Source organism: Pristiophorus japonicus, chromosome 9, assembly GCF_044704955.1.
Source record: "Pristiophorus japonicus isolate sPriJap1 chromosome 9, sPriJap1.hap1, whole genome shotgun sequence".
Classification (NCBI taxonomy): domain Eukaryota; kingdom Metazoa; phylum Chordata; class Chondrichthyes; family Pristiophoridae; genus Pristiophorus; species Pristiophorus japonicus.
This window is the reverse complement of record NC_091985.1, coordinates 23,149,897-23,176,613: the sequence shown is the minus strand read 5'-3', so window position 1 is coordinate 23,176,613 and position 26,717 is coordinate 23,149,897. Positions and strand designations below refer to the sequence as shown.

Sequence of the window (26,717 nt, the reverse complement as noted above, 5' to 3'; positions counted from 1 at the left end):
TATGAGATCCCCTCTCATCCTTCTAAACTCCAGTGTATAAAGGCCCAGTTGATCCAGTCTCTCCTCATATGTCAGTCCAGCCATCCTTGGAATCAGTCTGGTGAACCTTCGCTGCACTCCCACTACAGCAAGAACGTCCTTCCTCAGATTAGGAGACCAAAACGGAACACAATATTCCAGGTGAGGCCTCACCAAGGCCCTGTACGATTGCAGTAAGACCTCCCTGCTCCTATACTCAAATCCCCTAGCTATGAATGCCAACATGCCATTTGCCTTCTTCACCGCCTGCTGTACCTGCATACCAACTTTCAATGACAAATGAACCATGACACCCAGGTCTCGTTGCACCTCCCCTTTCCTAATCTGCTGCCATTCAGATAATATTCTGCCTTCGTGTTTTTGCCACCAAAGTGGATAACCTCACATTTATCCACATTATACTGCATCTACCATGCATTTGCCCACTCACCTAACCTGTCCAAATCACTCTACAGCCTCTTAGCATCCTCCTCACAGTTCACACCGCCACCCAGTTTAGTGTCATCTGCAAACTTGGGGATATTACACTCAATTCCTTCATCCAAATCATTAATATATATTGTAAAGAGCTGGGGTCCCAGCACTAATCCCTGCGGCACTCCACTAGTCACTGCCTCCCATTCCGAAAAGGACCCGTTTATCTCAACTCTCTGCTTCCTGTTTGCCAACCAATTCTCTATCCACGTCAGTACATTACCCCCAATACCATGTGCTTTGATTTTTCACACCAATCTCTTATGTGGGACCTTGTCAAAGGCCTTTTGAAAGTCCAAATACACCACATCCACTGGTTCTCTCTTGTCCACTCTACTAGTTACATGCTCAAAAAATTCCAGAAGATTTGTCAAGCATGATTTCCCTTTCATAAATCCATGCTGACTTGGACCAATCCTGTCACTACTCTGCAAATGCGCTGCTATTTCATCCTTAATAATTGATTCCAACATTTTCCCCACTACTGATGTCAGGTTAACCGGTCTATAATTACCTGTTTTCTCTCTCCCTCCTTTTTTAAAAAGTGGTGTGACATTAGCTACTCTCCAGTCCATAGGCTCCAGAGTCGATAGACTGTTGGAAAATGATCACCAATGCATCCACTATTTCTAGGGCCACTTCCCTAAGTACTCTGGGATGCAGACAATCAGGCTCCGGGGAATTATCAGCCTTCAATCCCATCAATTTCCCCAACACAATTTCCCGCCTAATAAGGATATCCTTCAGTTCCTCCTTCTCACTCGACCCTCGGTCCCCTAGTACCTACGGAAGGTTATTTGTTTCTTCCTTCGTGAAGACAGAACCAAAGTATTTGTTCAATTGGTCTGCCATTTCTTTGTTCCCCATTATAATTTCACCTGAGTCCGACTGCAAGGGACCTACGTTTGTCTTCACTAATCTTTTTCTCTTCACATATCTATAGAAGCTTTTGCAGTCGGTTTTTATGCTCCCGGCAAGCTTCCTCGCGTACTCTTCTTTCCCCCTCTTAATTAAACCCTTTGTCCTCCTCTGCTGAATTCTAAATTTCTCCCAGTCCTTAGCTTTGCTGCTTTTTCTGGCCAATTTATATGCCTCATCCTTGGATCTAACACTATCCTTAATGTCCCTTGTTAGCCATGGTTGAGCCACCTTCCCTGTTTTGTTTTTACTCCAGACAGGGATGTACACTTATTGAAGTTCATCCATGTGATCTATAAATGTTTGCCATTGCCTATCCGCCGTCAACCCTTTAAGTATCCTTTGCCAGTCTATTTTAGCCAATTCACTCCTCATGCCGTCGAAGTTAGCATTCCTTAACTTCAGGACATTAGTTTCTGAATTAACTGTGTCACTCTCCATCTTAATAAAGAATTCTACTATATTATGGTCACTCTTCCCCAAGGGGCCTCGAACAACAAGATTGCTAATTAGTCCCTTCTCATTTCACATCACCCAGTCTAGGATGGCCAGCTCTCTGGTTGGTTCCTCGACATATTAGTCAAGAAAACGATCCCTAATACACTCCAGGAAATCCTCCTCCACCACATTGCTACCAGTTTGGTTAGCCCAATCTATATGTAAATTAAAGTCGCCCATGATAACTGCTGTACCTTTATTGCACACATCCCTTATTTCTTGTTTAATGCTGTCCCCAACCTCACTACTACTGTTTGGTGGTCTATACACAACTCCCACCAGCATTTTCTGCCCTCTGGTATTCCGTAGCTCCACCCGTACCGATTCCACATTATCCAAGCCAATGACTTTCGTTACTAATGCTTTAATTTCCTCTTTAACCAGCAACGCCACCCCGCCTCCTTTTCCTTTCTGTCTATCTTTCCTAAATATTGAATACCTTTGGATGTTGAGTTCCCAGCCTTGGTCACCCTGGAGCCATGTCTCTGTGATGCCAATGACATCATATCCATTAACTGCTATCTGCGCAGTTAATTCGTCCACCTTATTCCGAATACTCCTTGCATTGAGGCACAGAGTCTTCAAGCTTGTCTTTTAAGCACACTTTGCCCCTTTAGAATTTTGTTGCAATGTGGCCCTTTTTGTTTTTTGCATTGGGTTTCTCTGTCCTCCACTTTTACTCTTCTCCTTTCTATCTTTTGCCTCTGTCTCCCTTTTATTTCCCTCTGCCTCCCTGCATTGGTTCCCATCCCCCTACCATATTAGTTTAACTCCTCCCCAACAGCACTAGCAAACACTCCCCCAAGGACATTGGTTCTGGTCCTGCCCAGGTGCAGACCATCCGGTTTGTAATGGTCCCACCTTCCCCAGAACCAGTTCCAATGTCCCAGGAATTTGAATCCCTCCCTTCTGCACCACTCCTCAAGCCACGTATTCATCTGAGCTATCCTGCAATTCCTACTCTGACTAGCACGTGGCACTGGTAGCAATCCTGAGATTACTACTTTTGAGGTCCTACTTTTTAATTTAGCTCCTAGCTCCCTAAATTCATCTCTTAGGACCTCATTCCCGTTTTTTATCTATATCGTTGGTACCTATATGCACCACGACAACTGGTTGTTCACCCTCCCTTTTCAGAAAGTCCTGCACCTGCTCCGAGACATCCTTGACCCTTGCACCAGGGAGGCAACATACCATCCTGGAGTCTCTGTTGTGGCCGCAGAAATTCGTCTTACAATTGAATCCCCTATCACTCTCCCACTCTTTTTCCTGTCCTCCTGTGCAGCAGAGCCAGCCAAGGTGCCATGAACTTGGCTGCTGCTGCCCTCCTCTGATGAGTCATCCCCCTCAACAGTACCCAAAGCGGTGTATCTGTTTTGCAGGGGGATGACCGCAGGGGACCCCTGCACTACCTTCCTTGCTCTACTCTTCCTGTTAGTCACCATTCCCTATCTGGCTGTGTACCCTTTACCTGCGGTGTGACCAGCTCACTAAATGTGCTATTCACGTCATTCTCAGCATCGTGGATGCTCCAGAGTTCATCCACCCGCAGCTCCAGTGCCGCAATGCGGTCCGTCAGGATCTGCAGCCGGATGCACTTCCTGCACACGTAGTCGTCAGGGACACCGGAAGCGTCCCTGACTTCCCACATAGTACAGGAGGAGCATAACACGTGTGCGAGCTCTCCTGCCATGACTTAACCCTTAGATACACTTAAATTGGCAACAATGTTAAAAGGTTACTTACTGACATAAAAACAAAAAGAAAAACGACTTACCAATCACCAGCCAATCACTTTCCCCCTTGGCTGTGACGTCACCTTTCGTTTTCTTTCTACTTCTTTTTTGCCTGCTCCCTGTAGCTGCACAAGCCACACCCTTATAGGCCTCTGCCGATCCCTGGACTCACGCCTTAGCGACCACAAACTCCCGCTATCTCTCGCGGCCTTTATAGGCCTCTGCCGATCCCCGGACTCACGCCTCAGCGACCACGAACTCCCGCTGCTTCTCGCGGCCTTTATAGGCCTCTGCCGATCCCCGGACTCACGCCTTAGCGACCACGAACTCCCGCTGCCTCTCGCGGCCTTTATAGGCCTCTGCCGATCCCTGGACTCACGCCTCAACAACCACAAACTCCCGCTGCCTCTCGCGGCCTTTATAGGCCTCTGCCGATCCCTGGACTCACGCCTTAGCGACCACGAACTCCCGCTGCCTCTCGCGGCCTTTATAGGCCTCTGCCGATCCCCGGACTCACGCCTCAGCGACCGCGAACTCCCGCTGCTTCTCGCGGCCTTTATCGGCCTCTGCCGATCCCCGGAGTCACGCCTCAGCGACCAGTCCAGTCAAATGTCTTATCCCTTGCCAACATGTCTCAATGAGATCACCTTGCATTCTTCTTAACTCCAGAGAGTATAGGCCCAATTTACTCAATCTCTCCTCATAGGACAACCCTCTCATCCCAGGAATCAATCTAGTGAACCTCGTTGTACCGCCTCTTAAGTATATCCTTAGACAATGAAACCTCATCATATTCTCAATGTTCACATACACGCTCTCCCAGTAGGGGGTCACTAGCTAGCTATCAAGACTGCCTACCTTGGACCGATTTCCCCCTGGCTGTCGTAGGGTTGTCGAAGCTATTTGCAGCCTGCGATCAGCTGATTCTGCACTAACTGGGGATCAAATCTTCCTGACAGTACGACTCAACTGGATGAACCTGCAGAGATATTGGCCAAGTCTCTATCATGCTTTATAAATCATTTAATATTCTGCTAGACTTGTACAAGAAAAAGTATTTCAAATGCAAAGTCAATAATTAGAAGGATGTTTCCAATAGTTTATGTATTGAACAAGTAGAGATCAATGCGGCATCCTGCTTCAGATCAAATGGCTTTTTCCAGCCTTTAAAATTCCAAAATCCAACTAATTCCAGCCAGGATGAGAACCTTGAAATCCAGACCACCTAAAAAAATATAAACACAAAATAATGGTTATAACTTTAAACTGCAAAAAAGATCTGTATAAACACAGATGTGATTATGAGAGTTATTTTACACACGGTCACCTCAATGCATGTTCGTTATTCATCCACTTCAAAATATTTGGACAAGTCCTTTAATTCCGTCAATGCTGCAGACACCAGTATTGATTAGGTGATCATCATCATAGGCAGTCCCTCGAAATCGAGGAAGACTTGCTTCCACTCTAAAAGTGAGTTCTTAGGCGATTGAACAGTCCAATACAGGAATTACAGTCTCGGTCACAGATGGGACAGACAGTGGTTGAAGGAAAGGGAGGGTGGGACTGGTTTGCCGCACTCTCTTTCCGCTGCCTGTACTTGAGTTCTGTATGCTCTCGGCGACGAGACTCAGATGCTCTTCCTCCACTTAGGGCGGTCTTTGGCCATGGACTCCCAGGTGTCAGTGGGGATGTTGCATTTTATCAAGGAGGCTTTGAGGGTGTCCTTGTAACGTTTCCTCTGCCCACCTGGGGCTCGCTTGCCATGTAGGAGTTCCAAGCAGAGCGCTTGCAGTTGATGCACTTTGACACCACCTGCCTGACACCCAGCATGGTCATGCCACAAGACTATGCTGGGTGTCCCTTGTAGGGTGTGTATGGGTGTGAGGAGGGCGCCAGGGCTTTGTAGGACAGGGCAGATACTGCGTGCAATTTTACAAGTAAGTGTGGCATCAACATAAACTGCATCACTGAACTGAATGCTAACGGAACACAAAAGCTTCATTGGTACGATGTATACTCGCGGTAAGCATATGTGTCAAACTCAAATTCTTTTTAACCATTTAGCTCTCTCCTCATAGTGAGGTGGAAGGGGGTTACAGCATTCACATAAACGATATTAAAGTATAGGATCTGCACACGGCAAGAAACATTCAAAGCTGTGTCAGTGACAGTGGCCAGTTGGTAAATGTACTCAGAAGGCTCCAGGTTTGATCCCCAGTTCGTGTTGAGTTAACTGACCTAGGTGCCCCTGGGTATGGGAGGAGGGTAAACAATCGAAACAGGATTCCTGTTCCTGATTGTTATCCAGTGACCCCCTGCTAGAATTTGCGCATGTGTGGATGTGGGGGTGAAGACAGGATTAGGCTTGGGTATGATGCACCCTGCAGTCAAATAGCCTGATGATACTCACTATCTAGACTCAAAGGCAAAGAACAATGACTTGAACAAGGTACTTATGGAAGACTATTCGTGCAAACATACTTCATCAGGAAAGGTGGAAGGCAGAAAACAGGCAGAAAAACCTTCACGTGAAATACTGGAATGATATAGAGATAGCTGACATGGTGCTTCTGTCTGACGATGTTATTTTAGACAAAGCGCAAGTAGAATGGGGGCAACTTATGCCCTTGGATTCAACTTTGTGTCACACATTGGGGCAACACTACAGGAGTCGAGCCCTTGGTTTCTCCTGTGTGTGAGTGCACTTTAATACCAGGGATACTCAGACTGTAGGATATATCTATCTCCTGGACCCTTACTGGAGTTGGGAAAGAACCCTGAAGACACTGGTGAATTCCTGGAGGCGTGACAGAAGCAGAAAAGCAAAATGCATTTCTAAATCTCGAGCAGGTTTCATACAAGGATGGGCACTCACTTGCCCAAGGTTCAATGTGTACAGATTCTTATCCATGCAAATAATTCAATACTGTAAATGCTCAATGCCATCTTGAAGTGAAAATCCATGGTAAAGATATCAAAATACTTCATGTGGGAGTTTAGCGGAGGGCATGTGGTCACCAAGCTCCGTACTATCACATTTAATGGCAGTGCTTGTGTGTGGATCTTCACACCAGTAGAGATGAGGGACGTGAAATGGATTTCATCAGTAGCACATGGCGAATCAGCTGGCCATTTACAGCGTGCCCAATTTTATTTCCCATTGAAGTCAAAGACCCATCAACAACAACTTGTCTTAAGCGCAGTAAAATGTCCCAAGGTGCTTCACGGGAGCGTTATCAAACAAAATTTGACATCGAGCCACAAAAGGAGATATTAGGGCAGACAACGAGGTAGATTTTAAGGAGACTCTTAAAGGTGGAACGAGAGTTTGAGAGGTGGCGGGGTTTAGGGAGGAAATTCCAGACCTTAGGGTTTAGGCCGCTGAAGGCAAGGCTGCCAATGGTGCAGCAATTAAAATCAGGGATGTACAAAAGACCAGAATTAGAGGAACGCAGATATCACAAGAGTTGTGGGGCTGGAGGAGATTATAGAGATAGGGAGGGACAAGGCCAGGGAGGGATCTGAAAATGAGGATGAGAATTTTAAAATCGTTGCTTAACTGGGAGCGAGGTCCCAATAGGTCAGTGAGCAGAGGGGTGATTGGTGAGTGGGACTTGGTGCGAGTTAGGACATGGCAGCAGAGTTTTGGATGAGCTCAATTTTCAGAGGGTCTATTCACTCCCGAGATTTCTTTTTTAGCAATTTGAAAATGTTTCGCTTGTGCTCGGTTTGAAACAAACCACCCCACCCCAAATTTTGCATATCTTAACACAAGTCCAATTTGGAGCTAGTGAGTCACTTCATCAGATATCCCACGTGGTTACAGATACACCCTGGGTAATTACAACAGCCATTCCACGTATGCAATGCTAAAGATGAGGGCGACAAATCAGCAAAAGTACCGTGGAAAGAGATTCCACTTTTAACGAGCAGGAGAAGAGAATTCCAAACATGTGACTGGCCTGCCAGTTATGTCCGTAATCACAGCCGTGCAGTGAAAAGTGACCTTCCACTGGACAGCCAGTCACAAAAAGCTGCAGGAATTTTCTGCTGACTATGAGGTGCAATCGACAATTATTTTAAAACACGCCTCCGCAACATTAGTTTTTCACGCTGCAGATGGAGTGTACAAATATAAAGATGAAAGGGCCGTAAATATAAAATAAGTCACTAATAAATCCAAAAGGGAAATCAGAGTGGTTAGAATGTGGAACTCGCTGCCACAAGGAGTATTTAAGGGGAAGCCCAATAAACACATGAGGGAGAAAGGAATATGTTGATGGGGTTAGGTGACGAGGGGCAGAAGGAGGCTCATGTGGAGCATAAACACCGGCATGGACCTATTGGGCTGAATGGCCTGTTTCTGTGCTGTAAATTCGAGTACGTAATTCTATGAATCATTTATTTTGACTGCAGTATATTCAATGGTGTACGCTGGGACCATAATGAAGGCGAATGACTCTGGCGGATGATGGACATTGCTGAGCAACCAAGAACCCACTGCTCTGAAAACCTTTGCGTGCTGTGACGCTCCCACCCACCCACCTCACTCCTCTCCAGCAGCACCCATCTCTGTTGTTTCCGCTGGCAGAATTGGCAGGCACCGCTGATCCAAGAGAGCCAACCATTCGATAATCCTCTCCCAAAGCCAACCACACACCCACAGCACCTTTAGTGACGAGCACCAAAGGATGCAAGGGCTCACCTCCAGCGATCGCACAGCACTGCGGAGCTACAAGCATTGAACATTAGGAACAGGAGGAGGCCATTCAGCCTGCATCCGCCATTCAATCTGATCATGGCTGATTCTGTACCTCAACTGCCTTTGCTCCATATCCCGCGATACCCTCACCCTACAAAAATCTATCGATCTCAGTCTTGGAAGCTCCAATTGTCCCAGTATCCAGCGCTTTTGGGGGCAGAGAATTCATGACATTGTGTGTTCATTACAGAGCCTGCCATCTCAATGAGTCAGTGGTGAATTTTCAATTAGACCACCTTTCTCTTTTCCGAAGAAAACAAGCCCCAACTTTCCTTAGCCTTTCCTCCAAATTTAAACTCCTGCTACCCGGAATTGTCTCTGAACCCTGTCGAGGGCGGTGAAATGATCTGAGGTCAGTTCACATCACCTGTAGATGTTTCTGAGACCGCCGAACATGATTCCCCAAACCATTTATTTATTTGACAAAATGTTAGGAAAACGTTCCACTTGGTGCTGAATCATACAGAGGACAATTGGGCAGGCTTTGTTACAGGAATACACTCTGACCAGCTCGATTTCCCGATATTTGCTGTGCCAAGTGATCTAGTGCGTCTGGGAGCAGACCTAGGAACATCTCTCTTAACACACAGACTGGTTAATAGAAGCAATGGGTTTTGTATAAACCACGACATATAATGGGAGGGGAAGTCCGAAAACTGAAAAAAAATCATTACACTGCCGAAATATCCGCAGCATACTTTTCATAACCCATCCTGTCTTGTTGTGTACTCTGTTTCTCTTTCTTTAAAAATATTTTTCTTGCCAATTCTCTTCCCTCCTTTCCTAAAGCTAGTGATTCCTTGCTATGTGTATGGTTGCACAGTCGTTCTCTGGTACCTCGCCCACCTGGCCATTCCTTATGTGTGAGCATTGACAGAGTGTTGGCAGGATATTCAACTGAAGGGGCCATCACAATGGACTCTGACCCTGTACCCACACATCCAGCAGAGATCATCGGTGAAAGTGATCGGAATTGAGAACCCTGGTTGACTTTCCACTGCCAAACCCAGGGCGCTGGGTCCATTGTAGCATCCTTCATGTTACCTCAGCGGAGATCAGCTAACTCAGCACAGACTGGGATTAACCTAGGACCTGGGAGAGCAAATTGTGAGGAGGACACAAGAAGTTTGCAAAGGGATATAGACAGGCTAAGTGAGTGGGCACACATTTGTCAGATGGAGTATAACGTAAGAAAATGTGAGGTTATCCACTTGAGCAGAAAAAATAGAAAAGCACATTATAATTTAAATGGAGAAAAATTGCAGAGTGCTGCAGTACAGAGGGACCTAGGGATCCTTGTGTATGAAACACAAAAAGTTAGTATGCAGATACAGCAAGTAATCAGGAAGGCAAATGGAATGTTGGCCTTTATTGCAAGGGGGCTAGAGTATAAAAGTAGAGAAGTCCGGCTACAACTGTTCAGGGTATCGGTGAGGCCACACCTAGAGTACTGCATACAGTTTTGGGCTCCGCATTTAAGGAAGGATATACTTGCATTGGAGGCAGTTCAGAGAAGGTTCACTAGGTTGATTCTGGAGATGAAGGGGTTGACTTATGAAGATAGGTTGAGTAGGTTGGGCCTATACTCATTGGAGTACAGAAAAATGAGAGGTGATCTTATCGAAACATATAAGATGATGAGGGGGCTCGACAAGGTGGATGCAGGAAGGATATTTCCACTCATAGGGGAAACTAAAACTAGGGGACATAGTCTCAGAATAAGGAGCTGCCCATTTAAAACTGAGATGAGGAGGAATTTCTTCTCAGAGGGTTGTAAATCTGTGGAATTCTCTGCCCCGGAGAATTGTGGAGGCTGGGTCACTGAACATATTTAACGATGTAACTATTTGTACTGCACTTTTTATGACAGACATGCAACAAGCCCCGTCCCATCAAGCTCCCCCCATCCCTCCGTCCCAGCCCGAATCATTCCCTCCAGAGAAACAGGACCTAGAGTAAGACACTTTGGCTGGGGGAGGCATGTACTTGGACTGGGTAAGGCACTTTGGCTGGGGGAGGCATGTACTTGGACTGGGGTAAGGCACTTTGGCTGGGGGAGGCATGTACTTGGACTGGGGTAAGGCACTTTGGCTGGGGGAGGCATATACTTGGACTGGGGTAAGGCACTTTGGCTGGGGGAGGCATGTACTTGGACTGGGTAAGGCAATTTGGCTGATCCTCGCTGTCTTCTGAGGAGCTGTGTCTTCTGTCGCTTCAGGAAGTCAAAGTGGATCGAGTTACAATTTGCAAAGTCAGTGAGACCTTGGGATGGGCAGTTCCAGTTACACATTCCAGTGAAACTTCAGGGTGTGGCTTATCCTCCAAGGTGACCTATCATAGACAAAAGGTGGAGCATGGTGGCCATTTTGGCAGTACAAATAAGCACATCCTATATTTAAGGCGGAGATAGATTTTTGAACAATAAGGGAATAAAGAGTTCTGGGGAGCGGGCAGGGAAGTGGACCCGAGTCCATGATCAGATCAGCAGGCTCGAGGGGCCAAATTGCCTACTCATGCTCCTACATAGAAACATAGAAACATAGAAACATAGAAAATAGGTGCAGGAGCAGGCCATTCAGCCCTTCTAGCCTGCACCGCCATTCAATGAGTTCATGGCTGAACATGAAACTTCAGTACCCCCTTCCTGCTTTCTCGCCATACCCCTTGATCCCCCGAGTAGTAAGGACTTCATCTAACTCCCTTTTGAATATATTTAGTGAATTGGCCTCAACTACTTTCTGTGGTAGAGAATTCCACAGGTTCACCACTCTCTGGGTGAAGAAGTTTCTCCTCATCTCAGTCCTAAATGGCTTACCACTTATCCTTAGACTGTGACCCCTGGTTCTGGACTTCCCCAACATTGGGAACATTCTTCCTGCATCTAACCTGTCGAAACCCATCAGAATTTTAAACGTTTCTATGAGGTCCCCTCTCATTCTTCTGAGCTCCAGTGAATACAAGCCCAGTTGATCCAGTCTTTCTTGATAGGTCAGTCCCACCATCCCGGGAATCAGTCTGGTGAATCTTCGCTGCACTCCCTCAATAGCAAGAATGTCCTTCCTCAAGTTAGGAGACCAAAACTGTACACAATACTCCAGGTGTGGCCTCACCAAGGCCCTGTACAACTGTAGCAACACCTCCCTGCCCATGTACTCAAATCCCCTCGCTATGAAGGCCAACATGCCATTTGCTTTCTTAACCGCCTGCTGTACCTGCATGCCAACCTTCAATGACTGATGTACCATGACACCCAGGTCTCGTTGCACCTTCCCTTTTCCTAATCTGTCACCATTCAGATAATAGTCTGTCTCTCTGTTTTTACCACCAAAGTGGATAACCTCACATTTATCCACATTATACTTCATCTGCCATTCATTTGCAGACTCACCTAACCTATCCAAGTCACTCTGCAGCCTCATAGCATCCTCCTCGCAGCTCACACTGCCACCCAACTTAGTGTCATCTGCAAATTTGGAGATACTACATTTAATCCCCTCGTCTAAATCATTAATGTACAATGTAAACAGCTGGGGCCCCAGCACAGAACCTTACGGTACCCCACTAGTCACTGCCTGCCATTCTGAAAAGTACCCATTTACTCCTACTCTTTGCTTCCTGTCTGACAACCAGTTCTCAATCCACGTCAGCACACTACCCCCAATCCCATGTGCTTTAACTTTGCACATTAATCTCTTGTGTGGGACCTTGTCGAAAGCCTTCTGAAAGTCCAAATATACCACATCAACTGGTTCTCCTTTGTCCACTTTACTGGAAACATCCTCAAAAAATTCCAGAAAATTTGTCAAGCATGATTTCCCTTTCACAAATCCATGCTGACTTGGACCTATCATGTCACCATTTTCCAAATGCGCTGCTATGACATCCTTAATAATTGATTCCATCATTTTACCCACTACTGAGGTCAGGCTGACCGGTCTATAATTCCGTGTTTTCTCTCTCCCTCCTTTTTTAAAAAGTGGGGTTACATTGGCTACCCTCCACTCGATAGGAACTGATCCAGAGTCAATGGAATGTTGGAAAATGACTGTCAATGCATCCACTATTTCCAAGGCCACCTTCTTAAGTACTCTGGGATGCAGTCCATCAGGCCCTGGGGATTTATCGGCCTTCAATCCCATCAATTTCCCCAACACAATTTCCCGACTAATAAAGATTTCCCTCAGTTACTCCTCCTTACTAGACCCTCTGACCCCTTTTATATCCGGAAGGTTGTTTGTGTCCTCCTTAGTGAATACCGAACCAAAGTACTTGTTCAATTGGTCTGCCATTTCTTTGTTCCCCGTTATGACTTCCCCTGATTCTGACTGCAGGGGACCTACGTTTGTCTTTACTAACCTTTTTTTCTTTACATACCTATAGAAACTTTTGCAATCCGCCTTAATGTTCCCTGCAAGCTTCTTCTCGTACTCCATTTTCCCTGCCCTAATCAAACCCTTTGTCCTCCTCTGCTGAGTTCCAAATTTCTCCCAGTCCCCGGGTTCGCTGCTATTTCTGGCCAATTTGTATGCCACTTCCTTGGCTTTAATACTATCCCTGATTTCCCTAGATAGCCACGGTTGAGCCACCTTCCCTTTTTTATTTTTACGCCAGACAGGAATGTACAAATGTTGTAATTCATCCATGCGGTCTCTAAATGTCTGCCATTGCCCATCCATAGTCAACCCCTTAAGTATCATTCGCCAATCTATCCTAGCCAATTCACGCCTCATACCTTCAAAGTTACCCTTCTTTAAGTTCTGGACCATGGTCTCTGAATTAACTGTTTCATTCTCCATCCTAATGCAGAATTCCACTATATTATGGTCACTCTTCCCCAAGGGGCCTCGCACAATGAGATTGCTAATTAATCCTCTCTCATTACACAACACCCAGTCTAAGATGGCCTCCCCCCTAGTTGGTTCCTCGACATATTGGTCTAGAAAACCATCCCTTATGCACTCCAGGAAATTCTCCTCCACCGTATTGCTTCCAGTTTGGCTAGCCCAATCTATGTGCATATTAAAGTCACCCATTATAACTGCTGCACCTTTATTGCATGCACCCCTAATTTCCTGTTTGATGCCCTCCCCAACATCACTACTACTGTTTGGAGGTCTGTACACAACTCCAGCTAACGTTTTTTTGCCCTTTGGTGTTCTGCAGCTCTACCCATTTATGTTTCCTATGTTTTCTGGTCTGTGTGGCTCAGCTTCTCACTGGATAAACTTGCTGAGCCATCAAGGACAAAGTGGACACTTTGAGTAAACCCAGAGAAATGTAAAGCACATCAATACTACAGAAAACTGTACAACAGTTACTTATTAAATTTAGAAAGGATTGGAGCATTTAAATAGAATATGCAATTTATTGATCACCAAGAACTGGATGGCCCGAGCTTCAGATCCCAACCATGAATGCAGATTGTAGATCATAAAATAAACTTGGGAGGGAGGGGCCATTCAGCACACCTGAGCTCATCCATCCAGAATCAGAGGTCTACATTTCCTTCATCGTAGCATCTTGACTCTTGAATGCGTCTAAGGTTTTCACTTCCAATACCCTACCAAAAATACCATTCCCAATGTTGATCACCCTTTGCGTAAAGTTCTTCTGGCATGTGTTCTAAACTCTCCTTTCACCAGTTTTGATCCACGCCGCCTCCTCCCTCTTCTAGTATCCTGAAGCACCTTAAAAGTACTCTTCAGGGTTAGCCATATCTATGCAATTTACTAATGTGGTCTTATAGAATAGAATCATAGAATCTTACAACACTGAATGAGGCCATTCAGTCCATCGTGTCTGTGCTGGCTCTTTGAAAGAGCAATCCAATTAGTCCCACTCCCCTGCTCTTTCTCCATAGCCTTGCGATATTATAAAGTCTCCTCTCGGCGATCTAACTGAGGGGCCAAACAGATTATGAGGTGGGAATGATTATTGAGTGCTTCTCGTGTTTAACAGGCCGCCGCTGCGTAGTTTCTGTAAATGCAACTTGACAAAGAGAGCGTCACTTGAAAGTAGCGACTGATTCCACTCACCGCGGAGCGAGCTGTGGTCTCCTGTTGTGGGGTCCCCGACTTGGTTGAGGTCCACCACCTGAAATAGATAGATAAGCAGGTTACATAAAACTCACAATGAGCGTGTTCAATTCTTGTGTGTGCTACCTACTGCATCTTAAATCACTTTCGTCAATCAGTACAAAATAAAAAGAACTTGCATTTACATAGCGCCTCTCACGACCTCAGACGTCCTAAAGCGCTTTACAGGCAATTAAGTACCGTGACCTCCTTACAACTTGAACCCCACAGCACCTCCGATAATATTGATCGCCTGTAAAGCGCCCTGGGACGTCTGAGGTTGTGAAAGCCGCGGTATAAATACAAGTTCTTTCATGGCAGGGGGATGGGAACCTATGCAGGGAGACAGAGGGAAGTAGAATGGGGCAAAAGCAAAAGATAGAAAGAAGAAAAGTAAAAGTGGAGGGCAGAGAAACCCAAGGCAAAAATCAAAAAGGGACACATTGCAGCAAAATTCTAAAAGTGCAAAGTTTGTTAAAAAGACAAGTTTGAAGGCTCTGTGCCTCAATGTGAGAAGTATTCGGAATAAGGTGGACAAATTAACTGCACAAGCAGCAATTAATGAATATGATATAATTGGCATCACGTAGATATGGCTCCAGGGTGACCAAGGCTGGGAACTCAACATCCAGGGGTATTCAACATTCAGGAAGGATAGACAGAAAGGAAAAGGAGGTGGGGTAGCGTTGCTGGTTAAAGAGGAAATTAACACAATAGTAAGGAAGGACATTAGCTTGGATGATGTGGAATCTGTATGGGTGGAGCTGCGGAATACCAAAGAGCAGAAAACGCCAGTGGGAGTTGTGTACAGACCACCAAACAGTAGTAGTGAGATTGGAGACAGCATCAAACAAGAAATTAGGGATGCATGCAATAAAGGTACAGCAGTTATCATGGGTGACTTTAATCTACATATAGACTGGGCTAACCAAACTGGTGGCAATACAGAGAAGGATGATTTCCTGGAGTGTATTAGGGATGGTTTTCCAGACCAATATGTCGAGGAACCAACTAGAGAGCTGGCCATCCTAGACTGGGCGATGTGTAATGAGAAAGGACTAATTCGTAATCTTGTTGTTCGAGGCCCCTTGGGGAAGAGTGACCACAATATGGTAGAATTCTTTATTAAGATGGAGAGTGACACAGTTAATTCAGAGACTAGGGTCCTGAACTTAAGGAAAGGTAACTTCGATGGTATGAGACGTGAATTGGCTAGAATAGACGGGCAAGTGATACTTAAAGGGTTGACGGTGGATAGGCAATGGCAAACATTTAAAGATCACATGGATGAACTTCAACAATTGTACATCCCTGTCTGGAGTAAAAATAAAACGGGGAAGGTGGCTCAACCATGGCTAACAAGGGAAAGTAAGGATAGTGTTAAATCCAAGGAAGAGGCATATAAATTGGCCAGAAAAAGCAACAAACCTGAGGACTGGGAGAAATTTAGAATTCAGCAGAGGCGGACAAAGGGTTTAATTAGAAGGGGAAAAATAGTGTACGAGAGGAAGCTTGCCAGGAACATAAACACTGACTGAAAAAGCTTCTATAGATATGTGAAGAGGAAAAGATTAGTGAAGACAAACGTAGGTCCCTTGCAGTCAGATTCAGGTGAATTTATAACGGGGAACAAAGAATTGGCAGACCAGTTGAACAAATACTTTGGTTCCGTGTTCATGAAGGAAGACACAAATAACCTTCCGGAAGTACTAGGGGACCGAGGGTCGAGTGAGAAGGAGGAACTGAAGAATATCCTTAATAGGCGGGAAATTGTGTTAGGGAAATTGATGGGATTGAAGGCCGATAAATTCCTGGGGCCTGATAGTCTACATCCCAGAGTACTTAAGGAAGTGGCCCTAGAAATAGTGGATGCATTGGTGATCATTTTACAACAGTCTATCGACTCTGGATCAGTTCCTATGGACTGGAGGGTAGCTAATGTAACACCACTTTTTAAAAAAGGAGGGAGAGAGAAAACGGGTAATTGTAGATTGGTTAGCCTGACATCAGTAGTGGGGAAAATGTTGGAATCAATTATTAAAGATGAAATAACAGCGCATTTGGAAATCAATGACAGGATCGGTCCAAGCCAACATGGAATTATGAAAAGGAAATCATGCTTGAGAAATCTTCTAGAATTTTTTGAGGATGTAACTAGTAGAGTGGACAAGGGAGAACCAGTGGATGTGGTGTATTTGGACTTTCAAAAGGCTTTTGACAAGGTCCCACACAAGAGATTGGTGTGCAAAATTAAAGCACATGGTATTGGGGGTAATGTATTGACGCGGATAGAGAACTGGTTGGAAGTCAGGAAGCAGAGAGTCGGGATAAACGGGTCCTTTTCAGAATGGCAGGCAATGACTAGTGGGGTACCGCAGGGCTCAGTGCTGGGAACCCAGCTATTTACAATATACATTAATGACTTGGATGAAGGGATTGAGTGTAATATCTCCAAGTTTGCAGATGACACTAAACTGGGTGGCGGTGTGAGCTGTGAGGAGGATGCTAAGAGGCTGCAAGGTGACTTGGACAGGTTAGGTGAGTGGGCAAATGCATGACAGATGCAGAATAATGTGGATAAATGTGAGATTATCCATTTTGGGGGCAAAAACATGAAGGCAGAATATTATCTGAATGGCGGCAGGTTAGGAAAAGGGGAGGTGCAACGAGACCTGGGTGTCATGGTTCATCAGTCATTGAAAATTGGCATGCAGGTAGAAACATAGAAAATAGGTGGAGTAGGCCATTCGGCCCTTCGAGCCTACACCACCATTCAATATCATTCACCTCAGTACCCCTTTCCTGCTTTCTCTCCATACCCCTTGATCCCTTTAGCTGTAAGGGCCATATCTAACTCCCTCTTGAATATATCCAATGAACTGGCATCAACAACTCTCTGCGGTAGGGAATTCCACAGGTTAACAACTCTCAGTGATGAAGTTTCTCCTCATCTCAGTCCTAAATGGCTTACCAGACTGTGTCCCCTGGTTCTGGACTTCCCCAACATCGGGAACATTCTTTCTGCATCTAACCTGTCCAGTCCCGTCAGAATTTTATATGTTTCTATGAGATCCCCTCTCATCCTTCTAAACTCCAGTTGAATAAAGGCCCAATCGATCCAGTCTCTCCTCATATGTCAGTCCCGCCATCCTGGGAATCAGTCTGGTGAACCTTCGCTGCACTCCCTCAAGAGCAAGAATGTCCTTCCTCAGATTAGGAGACCAAAACTGCAGCAGGCGGTGAAGAAGGCAAATGGTATGTTGGCCTTCATAGCTAGGGGTTTTGAGTATAGGAGCAGGGAGGTCTTACTGCAGTTGTACAGGGCCATGGTGAGGCCTGACCTGAAATATTGTGTTCAGTTTTGGTCTCCTAATCTGAGGAAGGACATTCTTGTTACTGAGGGAGTGCAGCGAAGGGTCACCAGACTGATTCCCGGGATGGCTGGATTGATATATGAGGAGAGACTGGATCGACTGGGCCTTTATTCAATGGAGTTTAGAAGGATGAGAGGGGATCTCATAGAAACATATAAAATTCTGACGGGGCTGGACAGGTTCGATGCAGGAAGAATGTTCCCGATGTTGGAGAAGTCCAGAACCAGGGTCACAGTCTAAGGATAAGGGGTAAGCCATTTAGGACTGAGATGAGGAGAAACTTCTTCACTCAGAGAGTTGTTAGATATGGCCCTATGGCTAAAGGGATCAAGGGGTATGGTGAGAAAGCAGGAAAGGGGTACTGAGGCGAATGACCAGCCATGATCTTATTGAACGGTGGTGCAGACTCGAAGGACTGAATGGCCTACTCCTACACCTATTTTCTATGTTTCTATGTTTCTATTTTCTGTTGTACAGATTATGCAAGTGCTTTTCTGGCACTTTTCCTGGCGTTTATTTGGGACTTTTCAAAATTTGGATTAAAAAAAATAAAAAGGTAAAAATGTAATCCGAGCTGGAGAAAAAAAGATAACATTACACAGTTGGAAAAAACCTCCAATGTGCATGTCATCAGTTGAAGGTCAATGCATCTCACTCAAACGCTTTAACAAAATTATTTCAGGGCACAAAATCCAGGTTTCTTGGAAGATGGAAGTCACATTTCTGGTTGAAATTAGTAGGGAAAACTAATGCTAAAAAACAAAATAAAACAGGTGAAAATGTGAGATAAAACTGAATGCCATGAAGAAAAAATAACATGGTAACTTTGTGCATTAAAAACTAACTGCTCTAAAAATACTACCATCTGTGAAAATCTATTATCACCGAAGCTGAAATCTTTAAAAATCAAGTATAGATTAGATTTACAGATTTAGATACAAAAACAGAAAATTGTATTCGATAGATACTTGAGGAGGAAATCATTTACGGGGCTATGGATAAAGGGCGGGGGAGTGGGACAAATTGGATCGCTGTTTCAATGAGCCGGCACAGGCATGATGGGTCGAATGGCCTCATTCTGTGCTGCATCATTCGATGAATATTTCCAAAAGCTCTGTAAAACTCAACTCTTGAATATTCACCCACAGCAGATCTTGGCACTGAAACAGATGCTACTGCCAAAGGAATAGAAATCTGAAATGAAAACAGAAAATGCTGGAAACACTCAGGCAGCATCTGTGGAGAGAAAGGAACAAGAGTTAATGTTTCAGGTCGATGATTGGCAAATGTCTCCCCCTCGCGCAGGTGCTGCCCGATTTGCTGAGTGTTTCCAGCATTTTCTGTTTTTATTTCAGATTCCCAGCATCCGCAGTATTTTGCTTTCTGTTTTATAGATTCAGAAGTTGGACAGTCAGGTTTGATGCATTTCCTGCTGAATACAGACTGACGGAAAACACTCGAGGGTTCTCCCATGGCTTCAGAAACATATAAAACAGGTTTAAAACATGATATGCAATCAAGACCCCATCAAGGCCTCAGAAAGGGTGCAGATTTATTCGAATGGTACCAGCACTGAGGGACTTGTGTGGAGAGACTGGAGAAGCTGGGTATGGTTCTCCTTAGAGCAGAAAAGGTTAAGAGGATATTTTGTAGAGGTGTCCAAAAGCATGAAGGGTTTTGATAGAGTAAATAAGGAGAAACTATCTCCGGTAGCAGGAGGGTGGGTAACCAGAGGACACAGATTTAAGGTGATTGGCAAAAGAACCAGAGGCGACATTTTTTACGTAGAGTGTTGTTGTGATCTGGAATACACTGCCTGAAGCAGATTCAATAACAACTTACAAAAGGAAATTGGATAAATACTTGAAGGGTAAACATTTACAGAACTATGGGGAAGGGGCGGGGGAGTGGGACTAATTGGATAGCTCCACCAAAGAGCCGGGGGCAGGCATGATGGGCTGAATGGCCTCCGTCTATGCTGTATCATTCTATGACTCTATGAATATTTTCAAAAGGCCTGTGAATTACAGCTCTTGGATTCTCATCAATGCCAGATCTTCACGCTGCAATTAATGCTACTGCCAAAGGAATAGAACATGAAGGCTTTACATTTTTTAGCATGCCAAAGTGATGGGAACGTGGCAAGTTTGAAGTGATTCCGTTCAAAGCGCACACGTGGCGCACACACACCAGCATAATCACTAAGGTATTTAAGATCTGAACCCCACTGTCAAATTCCTTTTTTGTTGTTCTGACTGTTAATAAGAACATAAGAAATAGGAGCAGGAGTAGGCCACCTGGCCCCTCGAGCCTGTTACGCCATTTAATAAGATCATGGCTGATCTGATCATGGACTCAGCTCCACTTCCCTGCCCGCTCCCCATAACGCTTTATTCCCTTATCGCTCAAAAATCTATCTATCTCCGCCTTAAATATATTCAATGACCCAGCCTCCACAGCTCTCTGGGACAGAGAATTCCACAGATTTACAACCCTCTGAGAGAAGAAATTCCTCCTCATCTCAGTTTTAAATGGGCGGCCCCTTATTCTGAGACTATGTCCCCTAGTTTTAGTTTCCCCTATGCGTAGAAATATCCTCTCTGTACTGCAGCACTTTGCAATTTTTCTCCATTTAATTTATAATTTGCGTTTCTATTATTTCTGCCAAAGTGGATAACCTCACATTTTCCCACATTATACTTCATCTGCCAAATTTTTGCCCACTCACTTAGCCTGTCTATATCCCTTTGCAGATTTTTTATGTCCTCCTCACAATTTGCTTTCCCACCCATCTTTGTATCATCAATAGACTTGGCTACATTACACTTGGGGCTAGATTTTCAACATTTTTTGCATGGTTAACGCCCACTTAGCGTCCATTTTACCGCTGAAATGACGTATAACGCCCATACATCGCCGATTTAGCCACAAAATGGAAACTGACGGGCATTTTTCGGAAACTTATCGCCGAGCATTACTTTTCCCATGTGCGTAACGTCGGGAAAAAATAATACCACCCGCCCACTTTTTTGAGGCGCAATCATCAGAATGGGCAAAATCATCACCCATAAAATTTCCCAGCGTTACTTTCTGCATGGAATTAACGTCGAGATTCAATAATACCGTCCGCCCATTTTATTTTGTCGTAAAGAGCACATTTGGCGAAACTAACCCCCAGGAGATCGCCCACCATCACTTTCACCACCTCACACACATATCACCCACAATATCGCTCACCCAAAAAACCACCAGAAATAGTGGAATTGTTCTGAACTAAAGCCAGTGGTGTGGCTGCCATTCTTTAAATCGCAGGTCGCTTCATTCAAAAGGCTGCTTCAACTTCGGGGGAGTTTGGATTGATTCTGGAGTTCTTCTCAGGTGAGTGACCATCTCAACAGGTATATTTTCTGACTCTGGACAATTGGGGGTTTACTCTAGGTATATTTTAGTGAGGAAATTATTGGTTCTGATCAATCGCTATTATACTTTCATTGCAATGGGGCAGCCATTTCTCAGCCTGCATCGATTAATACGCAGATACTGCAGAGTGCAGATAGCTCAATGTGTGATGCACATCATTATGTCCCCAACTTAAGACGTGCAAGAATGAGGAGAAGGGCCAGACCATACACACCCCGCACGTACAGGGAAAAGAGGTCTTACCTCAACGTGTCCGATCACACCTGCCTTCGGAGACTGCGCTTCCACAAGGTGGTGATCAATGAAATATGTGAGCTCATCAGGCCACATATGCAGCCTGCCATCAGGACATCAGTGTCGGTCAAGGTCAAGGTCACCACGGCACTGTCTTTCTACACGTCCGGTTCTTTTCGGGCCTCCGCGGTCGAGATTTGCCCTCTGTTTCACCATGCCACCCATCGCTACATTAGACAGGTCACGGAGGCCCTGTACGCGAGAAGGATGGACTTTATCAGCTTCCCCATGACCATGGAGGCTCAGACTGACAGGGCTGGAGCATTCTACCGCATTGCTAAGTTCCCCAGGGTGCAGGGAGCTATGCAGTGCACTCACATCGCCATGCGGGCAACTTCTCAGGACGCGGAGCGTTTTCGTGACAGAAAATGATTTCACTCCCTGAAGGTCCAACTTGTTGTCGACCACGACCCGATCATAATGGCAGTGAATGCCAAATGTCCGCGGAGGCAGCTTCGATGAAGCTCACATCCTGCGTGAGAGCGCCATCTCTGACATCTTTAAGAGTCTGCCACAAGGACCTTGCTGGATGCTTGGGTTTGGAGAGAAGGCAGGAGTGGAGTACTGAATGAAGTTGCATGATCAGCCATGATCATATTGAATGGTGGTGCAGGCTCGAAGGGCCGAATGGCCTGCTCCTGCACCTATTTTCTATGTTTCTATAATCGATATGGCCTCGCCACCTGGCTGATGACCCCCCCTGCTTTACACCTAGACCGAGGCTGAGAAGCGATACAACCAGAGTCACACACAATGTGGTCCACAAAACAATAACTGTGCTTAAGCAGCGCTTCAGATGTCTGGACCACTCAGGAGGGGAGCAACAATACAACTCTGAGCAAGTAGGTAAATTCGTGGTCGTGTGCTCGATGCTGCACAACCTGGCTAGCAGGAGGGGCCAAGAATTGCCAGAAAGGACTGATGCTCCACCTCAGGAGAGGAAGAGGACGATGAGGAGCTGGATGGTGACCTAGAGCCAATCAGGCTGGCTATTCAACCATATACACGACCCCCTCCAGACCGCAAGAAAGGGCCCGTGGTGGCTACATAGCTGCAAGACTCTTACGTGAGGAGCTGATATAGAAACATAGAAATTTACAGTGCGGAAGGAGGCCATTTCGGCCTATCGTGACCACGCCAGCCGAAAAAGAGACGCACGGCCCTTGGTCAGCAGCCCTAAAGGTTACATATAAACTATAAACAATGACGGAAAGGCAAAGAGCACCCAGCCCAACCAGTCCACCTCACACAACTGCGACATCCCTTACACTGAAACATTCTACATTCTACCCCAACTGGAGCCTGTGATCTCCTGGGAGAGGCAAAAACTAGATAAAAACCCAGACCAATTTGGGGAGAAAAAATCTGGGAAAATTCCTCTCCGACCCATCCAGGCGATTAAGCTAGTCCAGGAGATCACCCTGGTCGTATTCGATTCCCTGCAGTACTTACCATTATATCTGCACCGTCCAACAAAAGGTCATCCAGTCTAATTGTAATTACCAACTCTGGGTCCATAGCCATGCAACCATCTCTTAAAAGTGATGAGGGTTTCTGCATCCACCACTCTTCCAGTCAGCGAGTTCCCGAAGTCCCCCCTCAAATCCCCTCTAAACCTTCCACCAACCACCTTAAAACTATGCCCTTTCGTAATAGACCCTTCCAGCAATGGAAATAGGCCCTTACTATCCACTATGTCCAGGCCCCTCAATATTTTGTAGCCCTCAATGAGGTCTCCTCTCAACCTCCTCTGTTCCAATGAGAACAAACCCAGCCTATCCAATCTGTCCTCATAACTAAGATTCTTCATTCCAGGCAGCATCCTAGTAAACCTCCTCTGCACCCTCTCTAGTGCAATCAAGTCCTTCCTATAATACGGCGACCAGAACTGTACGCAGTACTCCAGCTGTGGCCTAACTAAAGTATTATACAATTTAAGCATAATCTCCCTGCTCTTATATTCTATGCCCTGGCCAATAAAGGCAAACATTCCGTATGCCTTATCCACCTGGCCTGCTACTTTCAGGGATCTGTGGACAAGCACTCCAAGGTCCCTTTGTTCATCTACACTATTAAGTGGCCTACCGCTTAATGTGTATACCCTTTCCTTATTAGCCCTCCCAAAGTGCATCACCTCACACTTCTCCGAATTAAATTCCATTTGACACTGCTCTGCCCACCTGACCAGTAGATTAATATCCTCCTGCAGCCCATGACTTTCCTCTTCATTATCAACCACACAGCTAATTTTAGTGTTGTCTGCAAACTTCTTAATCATACTCCCTATATTCAAATCTAAATCGTTGATATATACCACAAAAAGCAAGGGACCCAGTACTGTGCCCTGCAGAACCCCCTGGAAACATCCTTCCAGTCACAAAAACATCCATCAATCATTACCCTTTGCTTCCTACCTCTGAGCTAATTTTGGATCCAACTTGGCACTTTGCCCTGGATCCCATGGACTTTAACCTTCGTGACCAGTCTACCATGTGGGACCTTGTCAAAAGCCTTGCTAAAGTCCATATATACTACATCGTGCGCACTACCCTCATCGACACTCTTGGTTACCTCCTCAAAAAATTCAATCAGGTTAGTCAAACACGATCTTCCCTTAACAAATCTGTGCTGACTGTCCTTAATTAATCCTAGCCTTTCCAAATGTAGATTTATCTTGTCTTTCAGGATTTTTTCCAATAATTTTCCCACCACTGAGGTTAAGCTGACAGGCCTGTAATTACTCGGCCTATCCCTTTCTCCCTTCTTAAACAAGGGTACTGCATTAGCAGTCCTCCAATCCTCCGGCACCATGCCCAGATCCAAAGAGGACTGGAAATGATGGTCAAGGCCTCTGCTATTTCCTCTTTTACTTCACTCAACAGCCTGGGATGCATTTCATCTGGGCCTGGGGGCTTATCTACTTTCAAAGCTGCTAAACCCCTTAATACTTCCTCACACTATATTTATTTCATCCAGAATATCACACTCCTCCTCGATAGCAGTATCTGCATTACCCCTTTCCTTTGTGGAAACAGATGCAAAGTATTCGTTAAGAATCTTACCAACATCTTCCGTCTCCACACAAAGATTACCCTCATGGTCTCTAATAGGCCCTACTCTTTCTTTAGTCTCTTACTCTTAATATATTTATAGAACATCTTAGGGTTTTCCTTAATTTTACTGGCCAAGAATTTCTCGTGCTCTCTCTTAGCATTCTTAATATCCTTTTTAATTTTGCCTCTTAACTTTTTATATTCCTCTAAAAATTCTATACTACTTAGCCATTGGTATATGACATAAGCGTCCCTTTTTTTCTTAATCCTCCCCTGTAAACCCCGAGACATCCAGGGGCGATTTGCCTGAAAGAACGTTGCTGTGAGTGACAATGCTGACACACTGCTGTGTGTGTGCAGCTCAGACATCAATGGTGTCCATCCCCTTGGTGCCAGTTAAAGTTTATGTTGATTGAAGTTAAGTTTTATTTAACCCTTTCATGTTAAGGAATCACCTGTGTGTAACGGTCCAGCTGTCTGAGACAATGCGCAACAAGGTTATGTTCAATAAATATTTTTTTATTCCAACATTGGTCTGAAATCGTAAGTATCACAGGAAAAACACCCAACCCTGGCCCACACCCCACTTTTCCCATCATTGACATCAATCAAATGTTCAACATGTCCAGCAACACAAAATACAAATGCAAAGCAGGAGGGTGGACCCCTCCCCCCATACATTACAACAAATTGCATACACCCAGATGGAGATATAACACAGCCATCACCTGTAGACATGCACCTCACTTTCCTTCCCCCTTCCCCTTCTTCTCCCCACCTCTACCCCTTCCCCTCCTCACTCCACGGCGCCTGGCCGAGGAGCTCCTCATTGGGGGGGGGGGGGGGGGGGGGGGGGGATGGATGGCAGATGCGTTGGTTGAATGGGTACAGGAGCGGGGGCTGCCGGCCGAGGGGGTAACATTCTCTGATGCAGAAGCAGGATCTTGGTCCTTGCTCTCATCTGTCATTCGCAGTGATGGTGCGAAACCTAGGGGTGGAGTGCCGCGCTCTGGGACCACTGGGAGGTCTGTGCCAGTAGTGTTCCTGGCTATCGCATCCATGGCCTCCGCCATCCGCGGAATGTACTCAGTCATGGTGGCCAGTTATCGGGATATGCCCCCCAATGCTTGGATGAGCTGGTCACCAATGCCTACAGTCCTCCTGGACAACTGTACTATCTCTCCGCTCTCATGTGGTGCTCGTGGACCAGATCTGCCGCGTCCACGAGGCCTCCGTGGGGTCGGCGCCGTCCTGGGGACAATTGGAGTGCACTGTGGCGAGGTGCTTGGGGCCAGAGTGGAGGCACGAATGACTGGAGAACCAATAGATAGCCTTGGAGTGGAATGGCTTCTGGAGCGTGGCAATGCAAGTTCCTCGAAGTCGGCGCTCTCATCGTGGAGAACAGACCCAGCGGATTGACAGGCGAGAATCGGAGCTCCTCAGCACCAGATGTAGGAACGTCCGGAGAGTCGGGCCCCGCACTCCCACTTTCTGACCTCTGTGGTCTTGCCTGGGGCCGTGCTGCTGGCTGAGCTGCAAAACACAAATGAGGTTATTAGAGGAGAAGGGGGTGCTAGGGTCACAAGGTCACAGCATATGTACGACAAAAGCACCACCGGTCTCAAAATCATCGCAGATCTCACATTTCATGACCATCAACACATTTGCATTGCAATGATTTTCATTAGGCCAGAATTATTTCTAGTTAATTTTAGAAATCATCCATCATATATGATTGCTTGGATATGAGTGGGTGTGGCATCTATTGACTTTACATCACGCAATGGTGTAAACTTTACTCACGTGGCATACTTCAGGGTCTGCAGATGCTTCCGTGGCTGTCCGGGGGTGCTTCCCCACGAGTGCGAGCACCCACTCTTCCATCTCAGTGATGTCGCTGGGGACTGGTGGTCCCCCACCCGTTCGCCTCTGCACAGACCTCATCGTCAATAGCTTCTTCTGTAAAAGGTGACAGGACGACATTGCACGATATCATTGCTAGGTACTGTCACAGAAACTGGTATAACACATAACCGACAGATGTAATCATGATTATGATGATAATTATTATT

The 26,717-nt window shown here is 45.7% G+C and overlaps 1 protein-coding gene across 7 annotated transcripts in view; it reads right to left on the bottom strand.

Moving 5' to 3' along the window:
* Window positions 1-4,670: 4,670 nt before the first annotated feature.
* fam120b (family with sequence similarity 120 member B) overlaps window positions 4,671-26,717 on the bottom strand; it is a 112,002-nt gene continuing 89,955 nt past the window's right edge. For all 7 annotated transcript variants that reach the window (XM_070889152.1, XM_070889157.1, XM_070889158.1 and 4 more), the window contains 2 exons: window positions 14,466-14,523; window positions 4,671-4,890 (listed from right to left, as the gene is read on the bottom strand). In XM_070889152.1, the coding sequence (XP_070745253.1) occupies window positions 4,851-4,890; window positions 14,466-14,523 (98 nt within the window). In that variant the 3' untranslated portion in view covers window positions 4,671-4,850. The remainder of the gene's footprint in view (window positions 4,891-14,465; window positions 14,524-26,717) is intronic.